The sequence below is a fragment of the Neophocaena asiaeorientalis genome, unplaced genomic scaffold, assembly GCF_003031525.2.
Source record: "Neophocaena asiaeorientalis asiaeorientalis breed wild unplaced genomic scaffold, Neophocaena_asiaeorientalis_V1.1 scaffold327, whole genome shotgun sequence".
In the NCBI taxonomy this organism is placed as follows: Eukaryota; Metazoa; Chordata; class Mammalia; order Artiodactyla; family Phocoenidae; genus Neophocaena; species Neophocaena asiaeorientalis.
In genome coordinates this window covers 6722368-6745047 of record NW_020174560.1, presented here as the reverse complement: position 1 = coordinate 6745047, position 22680 = coordinate 6722368, and the positions used below count along the sequence as shown (strand labels likewise).

The following is a 22680-nucleotide window of genomic DNA, read 5'->3' as shown; positions in this document are numbered from 1 at the left end:
AAGGAAAGCTATAGTCCTGTCTTGCTCATTAACATAGATAGGAAAAATCCTAAACAAAATACTAGCAGAAAAAGAAAATACACAGAGGGATAATGTGTCATAATCCATTTGGGATAATTCCACAATTAAGGCTGGTTTACTACTCAAAATCAGTGAATGTAATTTGCCACATTAGCAGAATAAAGGAGAAAATGATACAAATTATCTCAATATATGCACCAAAAGCGTTTGATAAAATCGAACATATATGCATTGATAAAACATTTTAGTAAATAGTGATAGTTTCTGGTTCTCTAGAATTCAGTTTTTCTCAAATTGCCAAACTATTTAAACATAGTAGACATGGTCTGTTTCTGATCATTTCACTATCTGGCTCCCTTTTAGTTTTGTTTTTGTTGTTTACTGTTAGTTCTCATTTATGATGTCTTGACTCCTTGTTTGCTAGAATTTTTAAAAAAGATTTGTAGAAACAGATGTGAGTTTGAGATCTAGGCTTGGATCATCTTAATCCAATTTCACAGATTGAGATTACTTAAATTATTTAAATAAAGGTCACTTGAAATAGCTGTAAGATCCTGATTACTACAGGTTCACTCTTATTTCTATTGTATGTCCCTTTATGTTTCAACCCAAAGCATGCAGGGAAAGTAGACCCCCTTGAACATGACTACCTAGTTCCACAAGTCTATCAAAAGCACTACTCAGTCTCTTAGAAGCCCCGTCTAGAATCATCCTGTGCATTTAGGCCTAAATACCAGCTCACATGTCTGGATTTCCTTGTTCTCTTGGATTTTGACCTAGTAACTCATCACTATTTTGTTCAATATTCAGTAACTTCAAGCAGAATTAAAGAAAAATAAACTCCCCGGTTTTCCTACTTGTTTTCATTGGTAGGATTGATCTGATTTACCTAGCCTGTCATTATTGAAAATAGAAAATAAAATTTCTTCTTATTATTTCTTACCATTTTAATAATTTCTAGGTAATATGATATATTACCATGAGACATATAACATGGAGAATATTTAAAAAGCCATGTAGTATGTGCTCCTTAAGAGAATACTACACTTTCTTTGACAGAGTAATCATTAATATTTTTCTCTCTCTGACGACTGCTTCTCATGTGGCTTCATATAGGTTAACCACTTTGTTATACAGAAGGATTAATTATTAAATTTTTAATTCTTTATGTCTCACATTACAATTGTAAGTATAAATTATATTAATTATATATGTGCTTGGATCTCCTTCAAGGAAATAATCTTTTTTGCCCACCCTGGATTTTCAAATAGCACTTAAAATTCATCTTTCCAAATAATTTGGCTTTCCTTATAAAGAATATAATAGTGAAAAATTCTCTGAGGTCGTATTGAAGGAAGAAGTTTAATATTGAAATTGTTCATATTGGATTATTTTGAAACATTTATTAAAACACTCCCAAACTCATTCTACTAGGCCACCATCACCCTGATACCAAAACCAGAAAAAGATACAACAAAAAAAATTACAGACCAATATCACGGATGAATATAGGTGCAAAAATCCTCAACAAAATACTAGCAGACAGAATCCAACAACACATTAAAAGGATCATACACCATGGTCAAGTGGGATTTATCCCAGGGATGCAAGGATTCTTAAATATATGCAAGTCAATCAGTGTGATATACCATATTAATAAATTGAAGAATAAGAGCCATATGATCATCTCAATAGATGCAGAAAAAGCTTTTGACAAAGTTCAGCACCTATTTATGATAAAAACTCTCCAGAAAGGGGGCGCAGAGGGAACCTACCTCAACATAATAAAGGCCCACATACGACAAACCCACAGCAAACATCATTCTCAGTGGTGAAAAACTGAAAGCATTTCCTCTAAGATCAGGAACAAGACAAAGATGTCCACTCTTGCCACTGTTATTCAACATAGTTTTAGAAGTCCTAGTCATGGCAATTAGAGAAGAAAAAGAAATAAAAGGACTACAAATTGGAAAAGAAGAAGTAAAACTGTCACTGTTTGCAGATGACATGATACTATACATAGAGAATCCTAAAGATGCCACCAGAAAGCTGCTAGAGCTAATCAATGAATTTGGTAAAGTTGCAGGATACAGAATTAATGCACAGAGATCTCTTGCATTCCTATACACTGACAATGAAAGATCAGAAAGAGAAATTAAGGAGACAATCCCATTCACCATTGCAACAAAAAGAATAAAATACCTAGGAATAAACCTACCTAAGGAGGTAAAAGATCTGTACTCAGAAAACTGTAAGACACTGATGAAAGAAATCAAAGATGATACAAACAGGTGGAGAGATATACCATGTTCTTGGATTGGAAGAATCAATATTGTGAAAATGACTCTTCTACCCAAAGCAATCTATGGAGTCAGTGCAATCCCTATCAAATTACCAATGGCATTTTTTTACAGAACTAGAACAAAAAATCTTAAAATTTGTATGGAGACTCAAAAGACCCTGAATAGCCAAAGTAATTTTGAGGGAAAAAAACGGAGCTGGAGGAATCAGACTCCCTGACTTCAGACTATACTACAAAGCCACAGTAAGCAAGACAATATGGTACTGGCATAAAAACATAAATACAGATCGATGGAACAGGATAGAAAGCCCAGAGATAAACCTACACACGTATGGTCGCCTTATATTCAGTAAAGGAGGCAAGGATATACAATAGAGAAAAGACAGCCTCTTCAATAAGTGGTGCTGGGAAATCTGGACAGCTACATGTAAAAGAATGAAATTAGAACACTTCCTAACACCATACACAAAAATAAACTCCAGATGGATTAAAGACCTAAATGTAAGACCAGACACTATAAAACTCTTAGAGGAAAGCATAGGAAGAACACTCTTTGACATAAATCACAGCAAGATCTTTTTTGATCCACCTCCTTGAGTAATGGAAATAAAAACAAAAATAAACAATGGAAATGGACAAACGGACCTAATGAAACTTAAAAGTTTTTGCACAGCAAAGGAAACTATAAACAATATGAAAAAACAACCCTCAGAATGTGAGAAAATATTTGCAAATGAATCAGTGGACAAAGGATTAATCTCTAAAATATATAAACAGCTCATGCAGCTCAATATTAAAAAAACAAACAACCCAATCAAAAAATGGGCAGAAGACCTAAATAGACATTTCTCCAAAGAAGACATACAGATGGCCAAGAAGCACATGAAAAGCTGCTCAACATCACTAATTATTAGAGAAATGCAAATCAAAACTACAATGAGGTATCACCTCACACCAGTTAGAATGGGCATCATCAGAAAATCTACAAACAACAAATGCTGGAGAGGGTGTGGAGAAAAGGGAACCCTCTTGCACTGTTGGTGGGAATGTAAATTGATATAGCCACTATGGAGAACAGTATGGAGGTTCCTTAAAAAACTAAAAATAGAATTACCATATGCCCCAGCAATCCCACTGCTGGGCATATACCCAGAGAAAACCATAATTCAAAAAGACACATGCACCCCAATGTACATTGCAGCACTATTTACAATACCCAGGTCATGGAAGCAATGTAAGTGTCCATCGACAGATGAATAGATAAAGAAGATGTGGTACATATATACAATGGAATATTACTCAGCCATAAAAAGGAACGAAACTGGGTCATTTGTAGAGACGTGGATGGATCTAGAGACTGTCATACAGAGTGAAGTCAGAAAGAGGAAAACAAATATATTAATACGTATATGTGGAATCTAGAAAAATGGTACAAATGAACCAGTTTGCAAGGCAGAAATAGAGACACAGATGTAGAGAAAAAACGGATGGACACCACACGGGGATAGTGGGGTGGGGAGGTGGTGGTGTGAATTGGGAGATTGGGATTGACATGTATACACTAATATGTGTAAAATAGATAACTAATAAGAACCAGCTGTATAAAAAAAGTAAAGTTAAAAAAAATGAAAGAAACCCTTTTATTGAAAAAGAACAAAAGACTGGATGGGGCCACTTACCCTTCACCTGGGCCTGTGCAAGGGTCTGCTCCATGACCTTTTGAATGTGCAGAGACCTGTAGCTTTGTTACGCCTGTACATTTTTTCCCAATCATTTTCCCCCACGCTTCCCACACTCCCCACACCTCAGACCGCCCTGCTTCTTTATTCTTTATCACATAAATACCCCGAGCCCCTTGCCTTCAGGGAGGTGCATTTGAGATTTGTTCTCCTGTCTTCTTGCTTGGCTATATTGTGAAGAAAACTTCTCTTTGCTACAAACCTCGATGTCTCAGCTTTTTGGCTTGCTGTGTGTTGGGCAAGATGAACCTGGTTTGGTAACATATGTGTGTGTGTATAATTGTTTATGATTGTCAGTTTATTAGTCTCTCCCACTAGATGGTGAGTTCCTTGAGGTCGGGGACTATATTTTGTTCATTTCTGTAAACCCAATATGTAGCAGTGAATAAATGAATTCAATAATGGAATAAATGTAATAATGAATTTGGAAAAAAAAAAGAATGCTACACTTCCTTTGACAGAGTAATCATTAATATTGTTCTCTCTCTGATAACTTCTCATGTGGCTTCATATAGGTTAACCACATTGTTATATAGAAGGAATAATTATTAAATTTTTAATTCTCTTTTATGTCTTACATTACAATTGTAAGTATAAATTATATTAATTGTATATGTGTTTGAATCTCTTTAGAGGAAATAATTTTTTTTTCCTGGATTTTCAAATAGCACTTAAAATTCATCTTTCCAAATAATTTGGCTTTCCTTATAAAGAATATAATAGTGAAAAATTCTCTGAGGTCGTATTGAAGGAAGAAGTTTAATATTGAAATTGTTCAAATTGGATTATTTTGAAATATTTATTAAATATTGGTCCATATATTCTAGTTACCTTATAACTGTTTTATTTGATTTTTCCTTTTAATGTGCTTTAACCCCAGCGTTGTAAATTGATTTAATAAAAATGCCTCTGTTTTCTCCTGTTATCTGATAACTTCTTAATGACAACTAACAGCTTTTGTGAAAGCAGCACCATTAGTCCTAATGGATAGGGAGGACAACTGATATGGCCTGAGAAAGGTTAAAGATGACTAGTGACCCTTTGGCAAGTCTGTCTGCAACAGAACAGAATAAGAGCCATGCTCATTTGAATTTTTGGTCACAGTAGATTACCTGACACATTCGTTATAGTCTTACGTTCAGCACTTTACAGTACAGATTAGTTATGTGAATATTCTTGTAATATTCTTCAGATTGCGAGGACACTAGTGCTCGCTGATATGACTGTAACATGGGAACAAATTTCTCCTAGAGGCAAAGGTCTTTACTAATGTAGAAAGCTTCCAGCACCCCTCTCTCACACCCTGCATTAGACCTTATTTTGAAAGTTAATGAGCTATGGTAGATAGTACTGTCATGTTACTTACTATACAAAGTAAAGATTTGATGACTGTTAAATTTTGGGTTTAATTTTTTGTCCACTGATAAGAAGACCCAACCAATAGTCCTAAGTTGTTGTTTTTTTTTTAGAAGCATCGTTAACTCTTTCTGTAATATTAGCCTTTAACGCTGAAATATACTACTCTTTTCCCCCTCTTTCTGGAGTTTTTTTCCTAGTTCTCTTCTATTAACTTTTCCCTTTATCTTGTGGTTTGCTTTGGTACATTACTTCCACTTTCTGTGTGCTCCAGTTATTTTAGTTTTATTCCTTTTCATTGGTGTAAGAGCATGAAATAATAAGCTCAAGGGCAAACAGGGAGGATAAACAATTAAAGACTTTAAACCTGAAAGGCATTCCTTTGATAAAGGGATAGCTCCGTTTAAGTGGGAGCATCTCCATTAGCATTAATGGAGTAAGTACATCAGCTGAAGCATCTCAGAGGTTAATCAGGCTTCCTGGCCCGCTTTTGACATCAATATACTGTGGCGCCTGGTTTTGTTGGTCCTTCAGAGGCTTTCTTGACAACACTCTAACAGACTTTGTGTAAGTCATTTCTTGTGAATTATTGAAACAAATGTTTGGCTGCTAATTGAGGAGCACTAATGTGTTTTATAATCACTGCAGTTTGAGTTTTTAGCACTAAACAAAACAGTTACAATTGATTTGTGGCTTTTTCTTGGTTTCAGTGAGCTGTAAGTTATATCATTTTGCTTGAATTCAGCAAATGGCTTTGCTGGTTATTTTATTTAAGTATTTATTAGGATACACTATTACGGTTTTCATTTCTCCTTCCCAGTATGCATTTGTGTACTGAATTCATGAGGTGTGTGAGATCACAGGTAGTAACAGGAATAGATTACAAGGCAATACTGGATAGTGGTTTGGAGAGATAGTCCTAGTTTTGAGTTCTGGCTTTGTCGCTGGCTGGCTGTTTGAGCTGCCATTTTCTTTCACTTCTGTAGCCTCAATTTTCTCTTCTTTAAAGAGTAGAGGTGTTTGAGGATATCTATCCAGATCATTTTTGTTAAAGAGCCTTAACCATTTCTGAGTTCATAATCAAGTTTCCATGGAACGTAGCTACAGTAAAATAATACATATATTATGTGTGTTTCTTTTTCTTTTTTTTTTTTTTTGCGGTATGTGGGCCTCTCACCGTTGTGGCCTCTCCGGTTGCGGAGCGCAGGCTCAGCGGCCAGGGCTCACGGGCCCAGCCGCTCCACGGCATGTGGGATCTTCCCGGACCGGGGCACGAACCCGTGTCCCCTGCATCAGCAGGCGGACTCTCAACCACTGCGCCACCAGGGAAGCCCTGTTTTGTTTTTTTTTTAGTTCCATCTGGTTGTTGTTTAAATTACATTTAGGCCTTTATAAACAACCTTTTTTTGCCTAGTAGCATTTATAAATTAATATTTGAAATGCTGTATATATAATATACATTTTAAAATTTAGCTGTAGCATATGCCAGAATATAGGTCCATAATTATTTTAAAAAGAGCAAGTCACGGTATTGAAGATTAATTTGAAGTATTTTAATAAAAACTTTTCCTCACAGTATGAGGATATGTGTCTATTGTATCATACATAATTTCTGATATGTCCATGTAATCTAAACAACTTATTTTGGCTCTAATGATTAGATATGTTAATGTGTTTATGAATCACATAATTTTCTCTTTGTTTTCACTTTCTTCCCTTTCGGACAAAAAGAGAAAACCCCGTTACTTAATATGATGTTTGTTAATGGTTATGAGAATAATCAGATGAGATTCACATAAAAGAAAACATGCACATGAGTTAGTTTCATCTCTTTGTTTTCAATGAAATGGAACTAAAATGTAATTCTGAAACGTCTTAAGTTGTCTTTAATTGAAATAATATATTAGGACCATTACATTAAATTGTTTTCTGTTAGCAGAGAGAAAAGAGCCTTCTTGGTTAATTTTATATGACATTTCATTCATCTAGTAAAAAGTATCTTAGATGGAGACTGTATTTTCTACATGCCAAATCTTGATGTACAATATTATATAACATCATATTATAGATTTACTTTGGAATCAGAGTTGTTTTCACATATGAATTCTACCAGTATCTCAGTCTTTTTCCTGCTAAAAAGTTGACTCAGTATTAGATTTATACTGTTTAAAAAATAGAACATCACATAGTTGCTACTTCTTAATATTTCACATATTTTAAGTTATATGCATTGAGGAGAGGGGAAAAATAAATATTGTTAATAAAAGTATAATTGTATCCTCATGTGAAACAAACTCTTTAATTATTTACCTATAGCTTTATTCTCACCATGCTGGCTTTGGGGAATCTACTGATTCACTCAATCTAATACCAATTTTCTAACTAAAATTTAAGATCGTATAAAAATCAGACTGAATTTCTGTGACAGTGCACTGCTACATATAAGCTTGTTAGAGAATAAAGAATTTAATGTGAATTAACAAAACATGTATTACTATTTAGAATCCAAATACTGATGTGAAGTCATACATTTTACCTTTCATTGTATAGACATTGAAAACTGGCCTGACAATGGTTGGGAAGGTGGTGACTCAGCTGACAGGCACGCTGCCTTCAGGTGTGACAGAAGATGATGTTGCCATCCATAGTAATTCAAGGCGGAGTCCTCTGGTCCCAGGCATCATCACAGTAATTGACACTGAGACAGTTGGAGAGGGCCAGGTAAGAACATGTGGTGCATGTAATGTTCATTTTGTGCACAGGATGGAGTAACTAACAATATCATTTGGGATCAAGATCATACAAAATGTATTTGGAGATGTGTTAATTTGGAATTGTAGAAAATTAAGGTTATCTCAGGTTAGAATTTTGTTTTTTTCAAAAAATGATGAGTAATTATTGTACAACACAGGGAATATAGCCAATATTTTATAAAAACTATAAATGGTGTAGACCCTTTTAAAAAATGATGAGTAACATGTTAAAACCTATTATTTCAGACGTTGTTAATGTATCAAACCTGAAGGTAAAATTGAGGTTCTATAGAATTCTCTTGCTATCTCTTCATCAGGACATTTGTTCCATAAATAAATAATTATATATCTCATTTATACTGTTTAGTACTGTTTCTTTTTTTTTAATGACACTTGTTATAACTTAGACTAATTATGACTAATTATGATGGTAATAAATGACAATAATATTAATAAATTTTATTACAAATTTTATTACAGATACCTCCTTATAAATATGAAAAAATACAAAAAAATCTCAAAGAGTATATTAGAATATATAAATGGTAATAACTTATTATAAGATCTTATATCTTCACATAAAATAGATTTTTACAGCCTATGTTCAGAAACATTTAGGAGTGATTATAAGCATGGAGAAATACATTATGCTTATGTAAGTCTTGCTAGAAAGAAACCAGTTGGGTTTTGTTTTTCTCCCTCATACATTCATAGACAGTATTTTCTTTTGAATCATAGTCATGAATTTTAAAATACATTTCTGAAAGGAAGGTAATTTTCATGGTTTGTGATCCTTGCTATAAATACACAATGTAAACCTGATTACTAGAATGAGATAGGAGTAGAGCAAGATTTGGAAATAGAAATTATTTTAATTTTATATAGAATTTATATTTAATTCCATTTTCAGAACATAATTATGTGAGCCATTAAAATATTAACCCTAAATATTGCATGTTCTTTTGAGAAAATCTGCTTCCAGTATATGTGGTTCTGCATCTTGATGAAAGATTACATTTGGCTGGTACTCATATACTAATTCCTATAGTAAGATCAAGTGGCATTTCAAAAAAATATGGACTGTGCTGCAATTAAAACACCCCCCAAAATCTTTGAATTTCTGGGTTATTGAATCTGGCTATTATATTTTATTTAAAATCTGAATAATATAATTCTCTGCCTTTCCCATCTTAACTTTGTGGTTAATCAGATATGTTACAGACTTGTATTCCTGTTTAAAACTCATTTTAATGAAGTGCTAGCAAACTTTTCAGTTGACTGTAATGACTTTTTTTTTTAAACTTGTGTTAATTAGCTCAAGTTGATAGACACATACAGATGTTCTCTTTTTAAATTGGAATTAAATATATAAACCCTTAGTGTTTTATGAGTGTTAAAGTAAAAAATATTTTCTTTTGTCCTTCGATTCTTAATTAATTCACCTCCAAGGCCACCCACATTTACTAAGTAGTAACAACCCTCCTCAATACTGTCTAGTTTGGTGAGTGGATTTAAATCTGTTAAGCATCTAGCATTTGTTGACAGACTGATTTGTGGTAATTTAAAAGTTGAAAATGTTATCTCTTATTATTTTTGATGAAATAGAGCTATAACTCATTAATTTATGTAATGAGTAAAAAGAAAAATTTAATTTATACGAAAAGCATAGCATTTGGTCTTGTGTTTTCACATGTGGTTTCTTTGAGGTTTTTTTCCCCCTAGTTCTTTGTTAACTTTTTATAACTTTAAATTGGAATTCTCACATTTGGAATATGGAAGTGAACAGCAGATTGTACAAAAGTTCATTTTTCTGTATAAGTGCATTGTTAACCCTGGAAACAAGTAAAGTTGTTCATTAGGAAATAAGAATCATAGAAATGTTACCTTTTAAAAGTTAAAAAAGTGAAAGTGTTGCTCAACCTGAAAAGTTTTATCTTTTCTATTATTTGTCGGGAGCATAATCTCTTTTCATTCCTACTTATACTCTGCAATTTTGATTGATTTAAAAATTCTATTAAAAGACAGGAAATAAATAATAAGTTGCTATGTGCATTTTTAAGGAATTATAAATATTTTTTAAGCAATAAGATTTCCTCAATATAATACTGTCTTATTAATGTGAATCTGTTTTTTGTCAGGAAGACATTTTTGTCTCTAATAAATAGTTCAGTTGAAGTACAAAGCTGTTTTTAGGTTATGCTGGGTTGTATTAGAAAGACTGCAGTGGTTAATGTCATGGATTTATCACTTTTAGCCCTTTCCCTCTGATGTTTGACCTTAGCTATAGTGTTTCTTCTTGTCCCTATACATATCAGGAACTAAAGCTGACATTATGTGCACTTTTGCTGTATAAAGCCATTGAGCCTTTAATAAATATATTTTCATGTTTACAGGGATAGTGTATAAAATTTGATTCACCATCTTTCTGATGCTGAATTGATTAGTTTGATTTGATGGTGACAGGATCACTGTATGGTACCTGCATTAAAGGGGAATGTATTTGCTTGACTTTGTCCATTTCTATCTGTGTTACTTTCAAGTTTTATTTAAAAGCATTTCGTGGCTAGGATAAGTTAAGCGATATAATTTGCCTTTATAAATTTATATAATTTTAGTTAACAAGGTGGCAAAGTCTCTAATCAAAGAAAAATGCTCTAGAATGATAACATAAACTAGAGCTATTTCTTGCCCTGGTTGCAAATACAAGTGTTATTCATAGTAATTTGATGGTTCCTGTGGTGTTTGTCTATCTTTTTGTTCATATGATAAAGCCTTATCTACCTTGTGTCCACCTTGCTTTGCTTTGTTTTAACAAACGCAAGTTGTTGCTACATATACTTGGGGGTTTAGCCTGTTTAGTTAAGTAGTGAGTAAAAATTAAATGTCTCAGGACAACTGTATTGGGATATCGCTGGTATTGATTTGATATTGATATTTTAGGCAAGATGATGATGCAGTGGAGAGAATCTCTACAAAAGTATCTGGTTGTTATATTTGTGAAGTTCATAAAGAGAACATTCAAAGAATCCTATATAGTGGCATGAGGTTTTGGTATTCACCAAGATTAATGAGCCTTTTTGCTGGATGGCTTCTGTATTAGTACCATCAAGTAGAGTACTCAGTGCTAATTGTATTGGAAGGAGAGGTATAGGGTTATAATATATGAAAGGAAAGGGAATCATAAGATTGAGTTAAAATAGAAAAGTGGGCAAAGGACAAAATATTTCAGTGAAAAAATAAAATACTTAAAAATGGTGTAAAATCTTTAGACTTGACTTGTTATAAGAGAAAGACAAAACTACCCTAAGATACCACTTGTCACCTATCAGCATGAAAGAAATCAAAAAGCTTGCAGTATACTCTACATTTTTTAATACTCTTTTAAAAGAATATATTTACTTATTATTTATTTGGCTGTGCCTGGCATGCGGGATCTTTTTAGTTGTGGCATGTGGGATCTTTTATTAGTTGCGGCATGCAGGATCTTGTTTTAGTTGTGGCACACGGGATCTTTAGTTGGAGCATGTGGGATCTAGTTCCCTGACCAGGGATCAAACCCAGGCCCCCCTGCATTGGGAGCGTGGAGTCTTAGCCATTGGATCACCGGGGAAGTCCCTGTTCTACATTTTTAACTTTTAATTTTGAAGTAATTGTAGACTCACAGTAAGTTGAAGATAGTTTCCCCAAACTGTGACATCTTATATAACTGTCGTAAAATATCAAAACCAGGATATTGACAATGACGCTTTACTGTTAACTAGGCTACAGACCATATTCAGCTCTCACCATTTGTTTTACTTGCATTCATTTGTGTGTGTATCCAGAATATTGAAAGAACTCCTATAACTGAATAATAAAAAGATAAATAGCCTTATTTTGAAATGAGCAAAGGATTTGAATAGCCATCTTTCCAAATATGATATGCCAGTGGCCAGTAAGCAGAAATGAGAGCCCTGGTACACTGCTGGTGGGAACGTAAAATTGTACAGCCGCTTCGGAAAGGAGTTATTACCATTTGACTCAGCAATTTGTCTCTGAAGAGATTTGCTTTTAGGAGATATATTACCAAAAGAAATGAAGATATATTTTCATGTAAAAACGTGTACATGAATGTTCGTAGCAGCATGATTTGTAATAGCCAAAAAATAGGAGCAGCCCAAATGTACATCAACTGATTGATGGATGGTTAAATAAAATGTGGTATATATATACAATGTAATATTATTTAGCAATAAGAAGAAGTGGAGTAGTGATTCATGCTACAAAATGAATGAACCTTGAAAATCTTACGCTTAGTGGAAGAAGCCAGTCGCAAAAGAATACATATTGTATGAATCTATTCATATGAGATGTCCAGAATAGGGAAATCTACATAGAGAGGAAATAGATTGGTTGCCTAGGGCTTGGAGTTCGGAGGGAATCAGGTGGGGAGTGACTGTTAATGGTTATGAAGTTTCTTTTGGGTGATGAAATTGTTCGAAATTTGATTGTCATAATGGTTGCACAACTCTGTATATATACCATATTTCCTAAAGCAATCTATCAGTTATTTAGCAGACTTAATTTAACACACTTCCTGGAGACTGCTCCTATAAGCTTCTTCTCTTTTTCTTGTTTTCCTTACCTAACATTTTTGAAAGTCAAATGGAAGAATGGAAAAGAGAGATGAGAGAAATAATTTATAACCCATGTTTCCCCCCACTTGTGGTAAAATATATATAACATAAAATTTGCCATTCAGCCATTTTTAAGTTTACAATTCAGTGATATTAAGTACATTCACAATGTTGTACAACCATTGCCATTATCCATATCCAGAACTTTTCATCATCTGTACCCATTAAACAGTAACTCCCCATCCCCCTGTTCTCACACTCCCTGTTGACCACCATTCTAATTTCCGTCTCCAATAGATTGCCCTTCATTAAAAAGACATACAGTATAAACTGTTGAAAAGGATGTGGAGAGATGAAACCTTATACTCTACTGGTGGACATATGAAAGTATCTATACTTTGGAAAACAGTTTTTCCTATTTCTTAAAAAGTTCAGTATATATTTACCATATGACTGAGCAAATCCACTTCTAGGTATCTCCCCAAGAGAAATAAAAACATGTTTCACAAAAAAGATGTGTGTGCAGATATTCATAACAGCGTTATGCATAATAGCAATCAATTGGAAATAATCCAAATTGCCAAGAATTGTTTGGTGAACCCACATGTTGTGGTCCCTCCATACAGTGGAATACACGTAAGCAATACAAAGAAATGAATCATACCTGAAGCAATATGATTGAACAAAAAGTTTATATATTTAGAAAGAAATGGAAGATAAATTGCATGATTCTATTTATTTGAAATACTTTGAAAAATTTTAGAAAAGGCAGATGAGATGAAATATACACTAGGGATTGTCTGGGGCTTGTGGTTGGTGTTCTAAAGTCATCATGAAGAAATTTGGGGGGTGTTGGAAGTATTCTAAATCTAGAATGTGGTAATGGTTATACAACTGTATAAATTTACTAAGCATTATCCACTTATATGGGGTGATTTGTATGTATGAATTTTGTGGTCATTGAGGAATGACTCCCAGCTATGATGAAGTGAAGAGATAAGCAAATCTTTTCCCCAGAAAATAAGTACATTACTGGACAGAATTGTCATACTGAGTGAAGTAAGTCAGAGAAGGAGAAACATCGTATGATATAGCTTATATGTGGAAGCTAAAAAAAAATGATACAGATGAACTTATTTACAAAACAGACACAGACTCGCAGACTTAGAGAACGAACTTATGGTGAACTTATGGTTACCACGGGGGAAGTGTCAGGGGGAGGGATAGTTAGGGAGTTTGGGATTGACCTGTACACACTGCTATATTTAATATGGACAACCAACAGGACCTACTCTATAGCACAGGGAGCTCTGTTTAATATTATGTAACAACCTAAATGGGAGAAGAATTTGAAAAATAATAGATACATGTATATGTATAACCGAATCACTTTGCTGTACACCTGAAACTAATACAGCATTGTTAATCTGCTATATCCAATAGAAAATAAAAAGTTAAAAAAAAATAGAGTCTCAGAGGCCTTTGGGGCAACATTAAACATGTCAACATATATGTAATTGGAAGATTGTTTTAGGGAATAATGATGTTTCTCAGTTGATAATTCCCATGATAATAATAGCACAAAGGAATGGGGAGGAAATGGAGCTATACTGGAGCAAGGAGCTATAATTTATTGCAATTAAGTGTGGAATTAACATGTAATCTTCTTGTCTATACAGCACCTTATATAGCCTGTACAGTAACCACTTAAGAAATTAATCCAAAGAATTAACAGAAGATAAAAATAGTAAACATTAAAAATAATTGTTTAACACAAAGGAAGAGGATCAGAGCAACAACAAACACCTGAGACATAAAAATAAATGGAAAATGGCAGACCTAAATCCAATTATATGTGTAATTTTATTAACTATAAATGGACTCAAGTTAAAAGACAGTGATTGTCAGACCAGAATCACTTTAGATTCAAAGACATAATTGTTTCAAGTAAAAGGATGGAAGAAATGTACCATGCAAACAATAACCATAATAGAATTAGAATGGCTATATTAATATCTGATAAAAGACTTTAAGTCAAGAAATATTGCCAGAGGAAAAGAGGGACGTTTCATAATGATAAGAGAGTCAATGTAATAGCTAGATAAAACAATTAATAATGTGTAAACACCTAACAACATAGTGCAGCAAGCATTAAACAAAATCTGACAGATTGAAAGAAGAAATTCTAGCTAACATTTACAGTTTGAGATTTAAATACTGTGCTTTCAATAATTGATGGAAAAATTATACAGAAAATTTTTAAAGATTCAGAAGACTTGATTAAGACTGTCAACCAACACGACCTAAATCTTCCCCCAAAACCTACAAACGTAAGATTGTTTTCAAGAACATCTGGAACATTTTCCAAGATAGACCATATGATTGGCCATAAAACAAATCTAAAGAATGGAAATCAATAATAGAATGAAATTATGAAATGAAAGAGTCTCAAGTAAATTAGAAAATATTTTGAATGCAATGAATATAGAAATAGAACATATCAGAAATTATAATTGCAGCTATATTATTGAATAATGGGAAAATTACAACTTTAAATGGTTAAGTAGAAAAGTGGTCCTAAATTAATAATCTTAGCTCTCCATTAAGAGATTTCAAAAACAGCAAATTATAACCAAAGCAAGACAAATGAAGTAAATAATAGAAATATGACCAGCAGTCAACAAAATAACAAACAGTGAAATGATGAGGAAAATCCAAAACTGGTTCTTTGAAAAGATTAACAAAGTTGATAAATCTGATGATATAGCAAATGGGATTGTTTTCTTAATTTCCTTTTTAATTTGGTCTTTGTTAGTGTATAGAAATGAAACTGATTGTGAGTGCTAATTTTATATCCTGCAACTTTGTTGAATTTTGTGTGTGTGTGTGTGTGTGTGTGTATGTATGTGTGTGTGTAATCTGTAAAATCTATTACAGAGCTAATTTTCTTTCTTTTCCAATTTGTATGCCTTGTATTTCTTTCTTTTTCTTTTTCCCCCCCTTTTGGTCTGGTTGCTATGGCTAGACCTTATAGTACTATGTTGAATAGTAGTACTGAGAGTTGGCATCCTTGCCTTTTTACTGATCTTAGAGGAAAATCTTTCAGTCTTGCCCATTGTGTGTAATATTAGCTTTGGATTCTGCATATGTAACTTTTATTGTATTGAGGTAGTTTCCATGTATTCCTAGTTTGTTGAGTGTTTTTATCATGAAAGTGGTTGAATTTTGTCAAATTATTTTTCTGCATTGATTGAGATGATCAATCAATCATCCTTTGTTCTTCAGTTTGTTAATGTGGTATATTATATTAATTGATTTTTGTATGTTGAACCATCCTTACATTCCAAGTGTAAGTCTCACTTTTCTTGGTGTATGATCCTTTTAATGTGTTGAATTTTGTTTGATCCTGTTTTCTTTTAGATTTTTGCATCATTATTCATCAGGGATATTGATTTGTAGTTTTCTTTTTGTCTTTCTCTTGTTTTGGTCTCAGGACAATGAGGGCCTCATAGATATGTCTTATAATCCTTTTTATTTCTGTGACATCAGTTTTAATGGCTCTTGTTTCATTTCTAATTTTATTTTTATTTTATTTGAATTTTTGAATTTTATTTATTTTTTATACAGCAGGTTCTTATTAGTTATCCATTTTATATATATTAGTGTATATATGTCAATCCCAGTCTCCCAATTCATCACACACATGCACACACCCCCACCACTTTCCCCGCTTGGTGTCCATACGTTCTCTACATCTGTGTCTCTATTTCTGTCCTGCAAACCGGTTCATCTGTACCATTTTTCTAGGTTCCACATATATGCATTAATATATGATATTTGTTTTTCTCTTTCTGACTTACTTCACTCTGTATGACAGTCTCTAGATCCATCCACGTCTCTACAAATGACCCAGTTTCGTTCCTTTTTATGGCTGAGCAATATTCCATTGTATATATGTACCACATCTTTATCCATTCATCTGTCAATGGGCATTTAGGTTGCTTCCATGACCTGGCTATTGTAAATAACGCTGCAATGAACATTGGGGTGCATGTGTCTTTTTTGAATTATGGTTTTCTCTGGGTATATGCCCAGTAGTGGGATTGCTGGGTCATACGGTAATTCTATTTTTAGTTTTTTAAGGAACCTCCATACTGTTCTCCATAGCTGAATCAATTTACATTCCCACCAACAGTTCAGGAGAGTTCCCTTTTCTCCATACTCTCTCCAGCATTTATTGTTTGTAGATTTTTTGATGATGGCCATTCTGAAGGGGAGGGGATGGAAAAAGATATTCCATGCAAATGGAAAGCAAAAGAAAGCTGGAGTAGCAATACTCGTTTCAGGTAAAATAGACTTTAAAATAAAGAATGTTACAAGAGACAAGGAAGGACAGTACATAATGATCACGGGATCAATCCAAGAAGAAGATATAACAATTATAAATATATATGCACCCAACATAGGAGCGCCTCAATACATAAGGCAACCGCTAACAGCTCTAAAAGAGGAAATCTACAGTAACACAATAATAGTGGGGGACTTTAAAACCTCACTTACACCAATGGACAGATCATCCGAACAGAAAATTAATAAGGATACACAAGCTTTAAATAACACAATAGACCAGATAGACTTAATTGATATTTATAGGACATTCAATCCAAAAAACAGCAGATTACACTTTCTTCTCAAGTGCGCATGGCACATTCTCCAGGATAGATCACTTCTTGGTTCACAAATCAAGCCTCAGTAAATTTAAGAAAATTGAAGTCATATCAAGCATCTTTTCTGACCACAACGCTATGAGATTAGAAATCAGTTACAGGGGAAAAAAATGTAAAAAACGCAAACACATGGAAGCTAAACAATATGTTACTAAATAATCATTTCTAATTTTAGCTATTTGAATTTTCTCTCTTTTTTTGTTAGTCTAATTAAGGGCTGTCAATTTTGTTGATTATTTTTTCAAAAAAACAAACTCTTAGGGATAAACGAAAACAAGGAGGTGAAAGACTTGTACACTGAAAACTGTAATACATTGTTAAAAGAAGTGAAAGAAGATACAAAAAATGGGAAAAACATTTCGTGCTTGTGGATTTGAAGACAATGTTGTTAAAATATCCATAGCACCTAATGTGATATTAAATACAATATCTATGAAAATCTCTATGACATTTTGTGGCAGTAATAGAAAAAAACATCCTAATATTCTTATGGAATCTGAAGGGACCCTGAAAAGCCGAAATAATCTTGGAAAAAGAAAAACACAACTCTGCCTCATTTCAAATCACATTGCAAAGCAATGGTAATTAAGATGATGTACTAGTGGTGTAAAGATAGATATGTAGACCAATGGAACAGAATAGAGAGTGCAGAAATAACACCATGCATATGCATCCAAAAGATTTTTGACAAGGTTGGAAAAAGCTCACAGTGGGGAAACGGCAGTCTCTTCAACAAATGAGGTTTGGAAAACTGGATAGCTACATGCAAAAGAATGAAGTTGGACCCTTACCTTATTCCATATACAAAAATGATTATAGATTATAGACCCAGCCATTAGACTGGAAACTATTAAACTCCTACAAGAAAACATAGGAGAAAATCTTTAGGACATTGGATCAGGCAATGATTTCTTAGATATTAAACCAAAAGCACAGGTAACAAAATAGACAAATGGAGCTACATCAAACTTTAAAACTTCTGTGTCTAAATGGAATAAATCAACCAAGTGAAAAGGCACCCTATGGAGTGGGAGAAGATCATTGTAAATCATATGGCTCATAAGGAATTAATATATAGTATGAATAAGGAGTTTCTACAACTCAACAATAATAATAATAATAAAAATAACCCGATTAACAAATGGGCATAGGACTTCAATAGAAACTTCTCCAAAGAAGATGTAGGGCTGTCCAATAAGCATATGAAAAGGTGCTCAACATCACTAATCATTAGCAAATCAAAACCACAGTGAAATACCACCTCCTACCTGTCAGGATGACCACTATCAACAGAACAGAATTTAACAGTGTTGACAGAAGATGGGGAGAAGTTGGAACCCTTGTGAACTTTTGGTGGGAATGTAAAATGATGCAGCCATTATGGAAATCAGTATGAAAGTTTCTCAAAATATTAAAAACAGAATTACCATGTGATCCAGTAATCCCACTTCGGCATTTATACGCAGAATAATTCAAATCAGGATCTTGAAGAGATATTTACACACTCCTGTCCTTTGCAGTGTTATTCACGGTACCCGGGAGGTGGAAGCAATCCAAATGTCCATTGCCAGATAAATGGATAAAGAGAAATGTGGTATATACATACAATGTAATAATATTACACAACCTTAGGAAAGAAGGAAATCTTTTTACATGTTACAATGTGGATGAACCTTGAGGACATTGTGCTAAGGGAAATAGCCAGTCACAAAAGTACAAATACTAAATTCATCCTTTTATTTTGAATATCTAGAGTAGTCAAAATCATGGAAACAAAATTAAAAGGTGGTTACTAAGGGTGGGAGGAGGGAAGAGGAAGAATTAGTGTTTAGTGTGTATAGAATTTAAGTTTTGCAAGATGAAAAAGTTCTAGAAATCTGTTAGATAACAATATGAGTATACTTAACAGAACTGAAGTGAATACTTAAAAATGGTTTAAGTGGTAATGAAAAAAATCTACAGACAGAAAAATGATCAGTCTGCAGCTTAACTGAATTGCAGGTTCTAGCCAGAACAATAAGGCAAGAAGATTAAAGCATTAAGATAGGAAACGGTGACAAATCAGATGTTTCTATATAATGGATTGTTGTAATGGTTGTAGTACTGTATAAAATCATTGAATTGTAAACATAAAATAAGTGACTTTTATGGAATGTAAATTACACCTCTGTAAAGCTTTTTACTCTAAAAGAAAAATTAACTTTGCCAGTGTAGGACTACTTCCTGGATTACTTCAGATTAAATTCTTTATGTCGATCATGATCCAATATTGGTACAGTAGGTTTTTCCTTTGCAACATTAGATATGTGAAACTTTTTTGTTTCTTGAGTTAATTACTTGCTTTGTAAAACGAATACATGTTATTTTAAAACTTTTTTCCTTAGGGATCATTGAACAGTGTACTCACAATGGGCAAATTGTATGGAATGTAAATTGTATTTCAATATGCTTAGTAAGAAAATTAAGGGGAATAAATTTGAGATACAAAACTGCCTGTTCCAATATACTTTTGCTTGGTAATATTTTCAAAGAAGTGATGTGTACATCTAAAATCTAGGAGTTAGATTAAAGTACAAAAGACCATAACTTTTGTACTTTAAGTAAAAAATATTTTGATAATTCCTCTAATATATGGCTGTTTGTTTGTATTTAACTTATGTTGTTTTTCACTGTTCTGTTCCAGTCATGGCCAAGAGTTTTTCAGCAGGCCATAACGCAATAAGAACTCTTGCTTCTGTTCTTAGATGAAGCTCTGCATAGCTGATTTTATGCTTTTCATTTTTTTCTGAATCTACGTGTCAAGAAATTATTGTCTCTGTCATGTACAGTCAAGTCAACCAACTGTTTTTAGAGGTTATATGATTGATCTGCTGGGGACATGTTACATCTTTTCCTATTTCTGAAGTGACATTCTCACCTTATATTGCCAAGAATAATCTTCAAATGTAGTGGAAACATGTTATTTGGTCAGGGATGCAGTGGTGTATCTGTATATCTTCAGGCTCAGTAGTTGGTTAACTTCCATTTGCCTTCTTCCTTTTTGTAAAGGTGCTTGTGAGTGAGGATTCTGACAGTGATGGCATCGTGGCCCATTTCCCTGCTCATGAAAAACCAGTGTGCTGTATGGCTTTTAATACAAGCGGTATGTCCTTCCCTCCCCTTCACCCCCCCATTTATGTTATGGGTTTTCCAACCAATTTTTTGGAAATGGAAAATATGAAATATATGTGTTAGTGTATGTGAGATAGGTAAATAGTTTTCAGTAAGTGATTATTGAATGAATGAATTTATAATAAAAATTTAGAAACTCCCTAAAGATTAGTTTTACTCTGAGCAAAGTTGTGATTAAGTAGTAGCAGTAGATAAATAATAGTAGATAAACAGTGCTGTTGAACTGCATTAATTTCTGTATTATTAGTAAGGCAAGGACTTCAATATACGAAACTACATATGTATGTGAATGGCATTTTCTCTGTAACTTCAAGTTTCTTTTTAACAATACAGTGACAGATGTACTGATTAAACAGGTCTTCACATTTTAATATAGTGTGTGTGTGTGTGTGTGTGTGTGTGTGTGTGTTTGTGTTTTGCTGAACTGTTTGAATGTAAGTTACGTACGTGATGACATTTCACCCATTATGAATTAAGCATGCATTTTCTAAGAGTAAGGCCCTTCTTGTACTTTATAGGCAAATATTATATTATATTCAGAAAAGTAACACATTATGTTATCTAATATCCAAGTCATAATTTAAAATTTCCCAATTGTCTCAAAAATGGTTTCTCTAACTGCTTCAAATCAAGGTCTAATTAAAGTTTACTCCTTACATTTTATGTCTCTTTAGGTCCTTTTAATCCAATTTATTACTTTCACCTTTTTCCCCCTAAATTTCAGTGTCCAGAGCAGTTATCTTATCCAAACTCTGCATTTGTCACATATTTTTTTCATTATAATAATGTTTTCCTTATTCCCTAAAAGGCTTTTAAATACATTCAGGCCTCAAGATTTTTTTTTAAACTTCCTAAGTATTGCTGTCTACATCATTTCATCCCAGCAGGAGACACATTATATCAGGCTCTCTTGCAATTTATGATACTATGTTTGATCACAAGAATAAGTTAGTGACCCATCAGACATCTACATTTTGCAAATAGGTTGTCTTGTGGAGATTAGCAAGTGCAGAGTGTTATTTTAGCCTCATTTCTGAAACAACTTTTTACTAAATAGTTTTGTTACATTGAAGGCTATAGAATGGTGGTTTTTCTAGTTCTATCATATTTTCTGTATTGATTAACTGCTGTATTTTAAAAAAGATTTTTCTCTCATCAACCATAAATGAACCATAGTTCTCCTGTATGCAAAAAACAGGGCAAAAATGTAATACTTTCTCTTTAACAATTTTCATAGTTAGGAATTGGTTTAATACGTCCAGTGGTGGAATTCCACTTCAGTGGACTTATTTTTAAAATACTTTGATTATGAATAGAAGATAAAATTGCTCTTATGCTTTCAGAGCTGAAACAATCTACGTAAGTTTGCAATCTTTTCCTTGCTTGGTGGGTCTGAAGAGACTGCCATTTTTATCTTATTCTGCAGAATATTAGGTAAAATTGATGGAAAGGCCCATCTTTTCCCCCTTCTTTTCATCTTTTCAGATAAAGAATGATGGTAAGAGGATAATATAAAGTATTTTGAATAATTTTCCTCTGATTATCTTAGGTATTTTCAATAGAGAGGAAGATTTTGTAGTAATTGTTGATCATTAGGATTGATTTAATTAATGAAGACAAAGATTTATTGAAATGATCTGAATGTTGTGGGAATTTAGTTAAGTTTGAAGAAACAGTCCGGAAGTTATGTCACTTATAGCACTCTACTTGGAGTAACCAGCATGACTCATTTTGATAGTCCATCTGTTATGTCAGATCTCCTTTGTATTAATGTATATTTCATATTGCCATAGTTAGGGTGCTGCAGAAGTCTGAAGCTGTATTTTCTCCTGTCTATGAATTTCCATTGTTACCAGAACATCTTATATAACTTAAAGAATGTTTTAGTTACTTCTATCATTGTGTCCCAGTTTTCATAGTTTCAGAATGTCATATAGTTGGAATATTACAGTATGTAGCCATTTCAGATTGGCTTCTTTCACTTACTAATATGCA

The 22680-nt window shown here is 33.3% G+C and overlaps 1 protein-coding gene across 6 annotated transcripts in view; it reads left to right on the top strand.

Moving 5' to 3' along the window:
• Positions 1-22680, top strand: part of BCAS3 (BCAS3 microtubule associated cell migration factor) — a 575284-nt gene that overhangs the window by 150936 nt on the left and 401668 nt on the right. For all 6 annotated transcript variants that reach the window (XM_024757571.1, XM_024757569.1, XM_024757570.1 and 3 more), the window contains exons 12-13: positions 7969-8139; positions 20563-20656. In XM_024757571.1, the coding sequence (XP_024613339.1) occupies positions 7969-8139; positions 20563-20656 (265 nt within the window). The remainder of the gene's footprint in view (positions 1-7968; positions 8140-20562; positions 20657-22680) is intronic.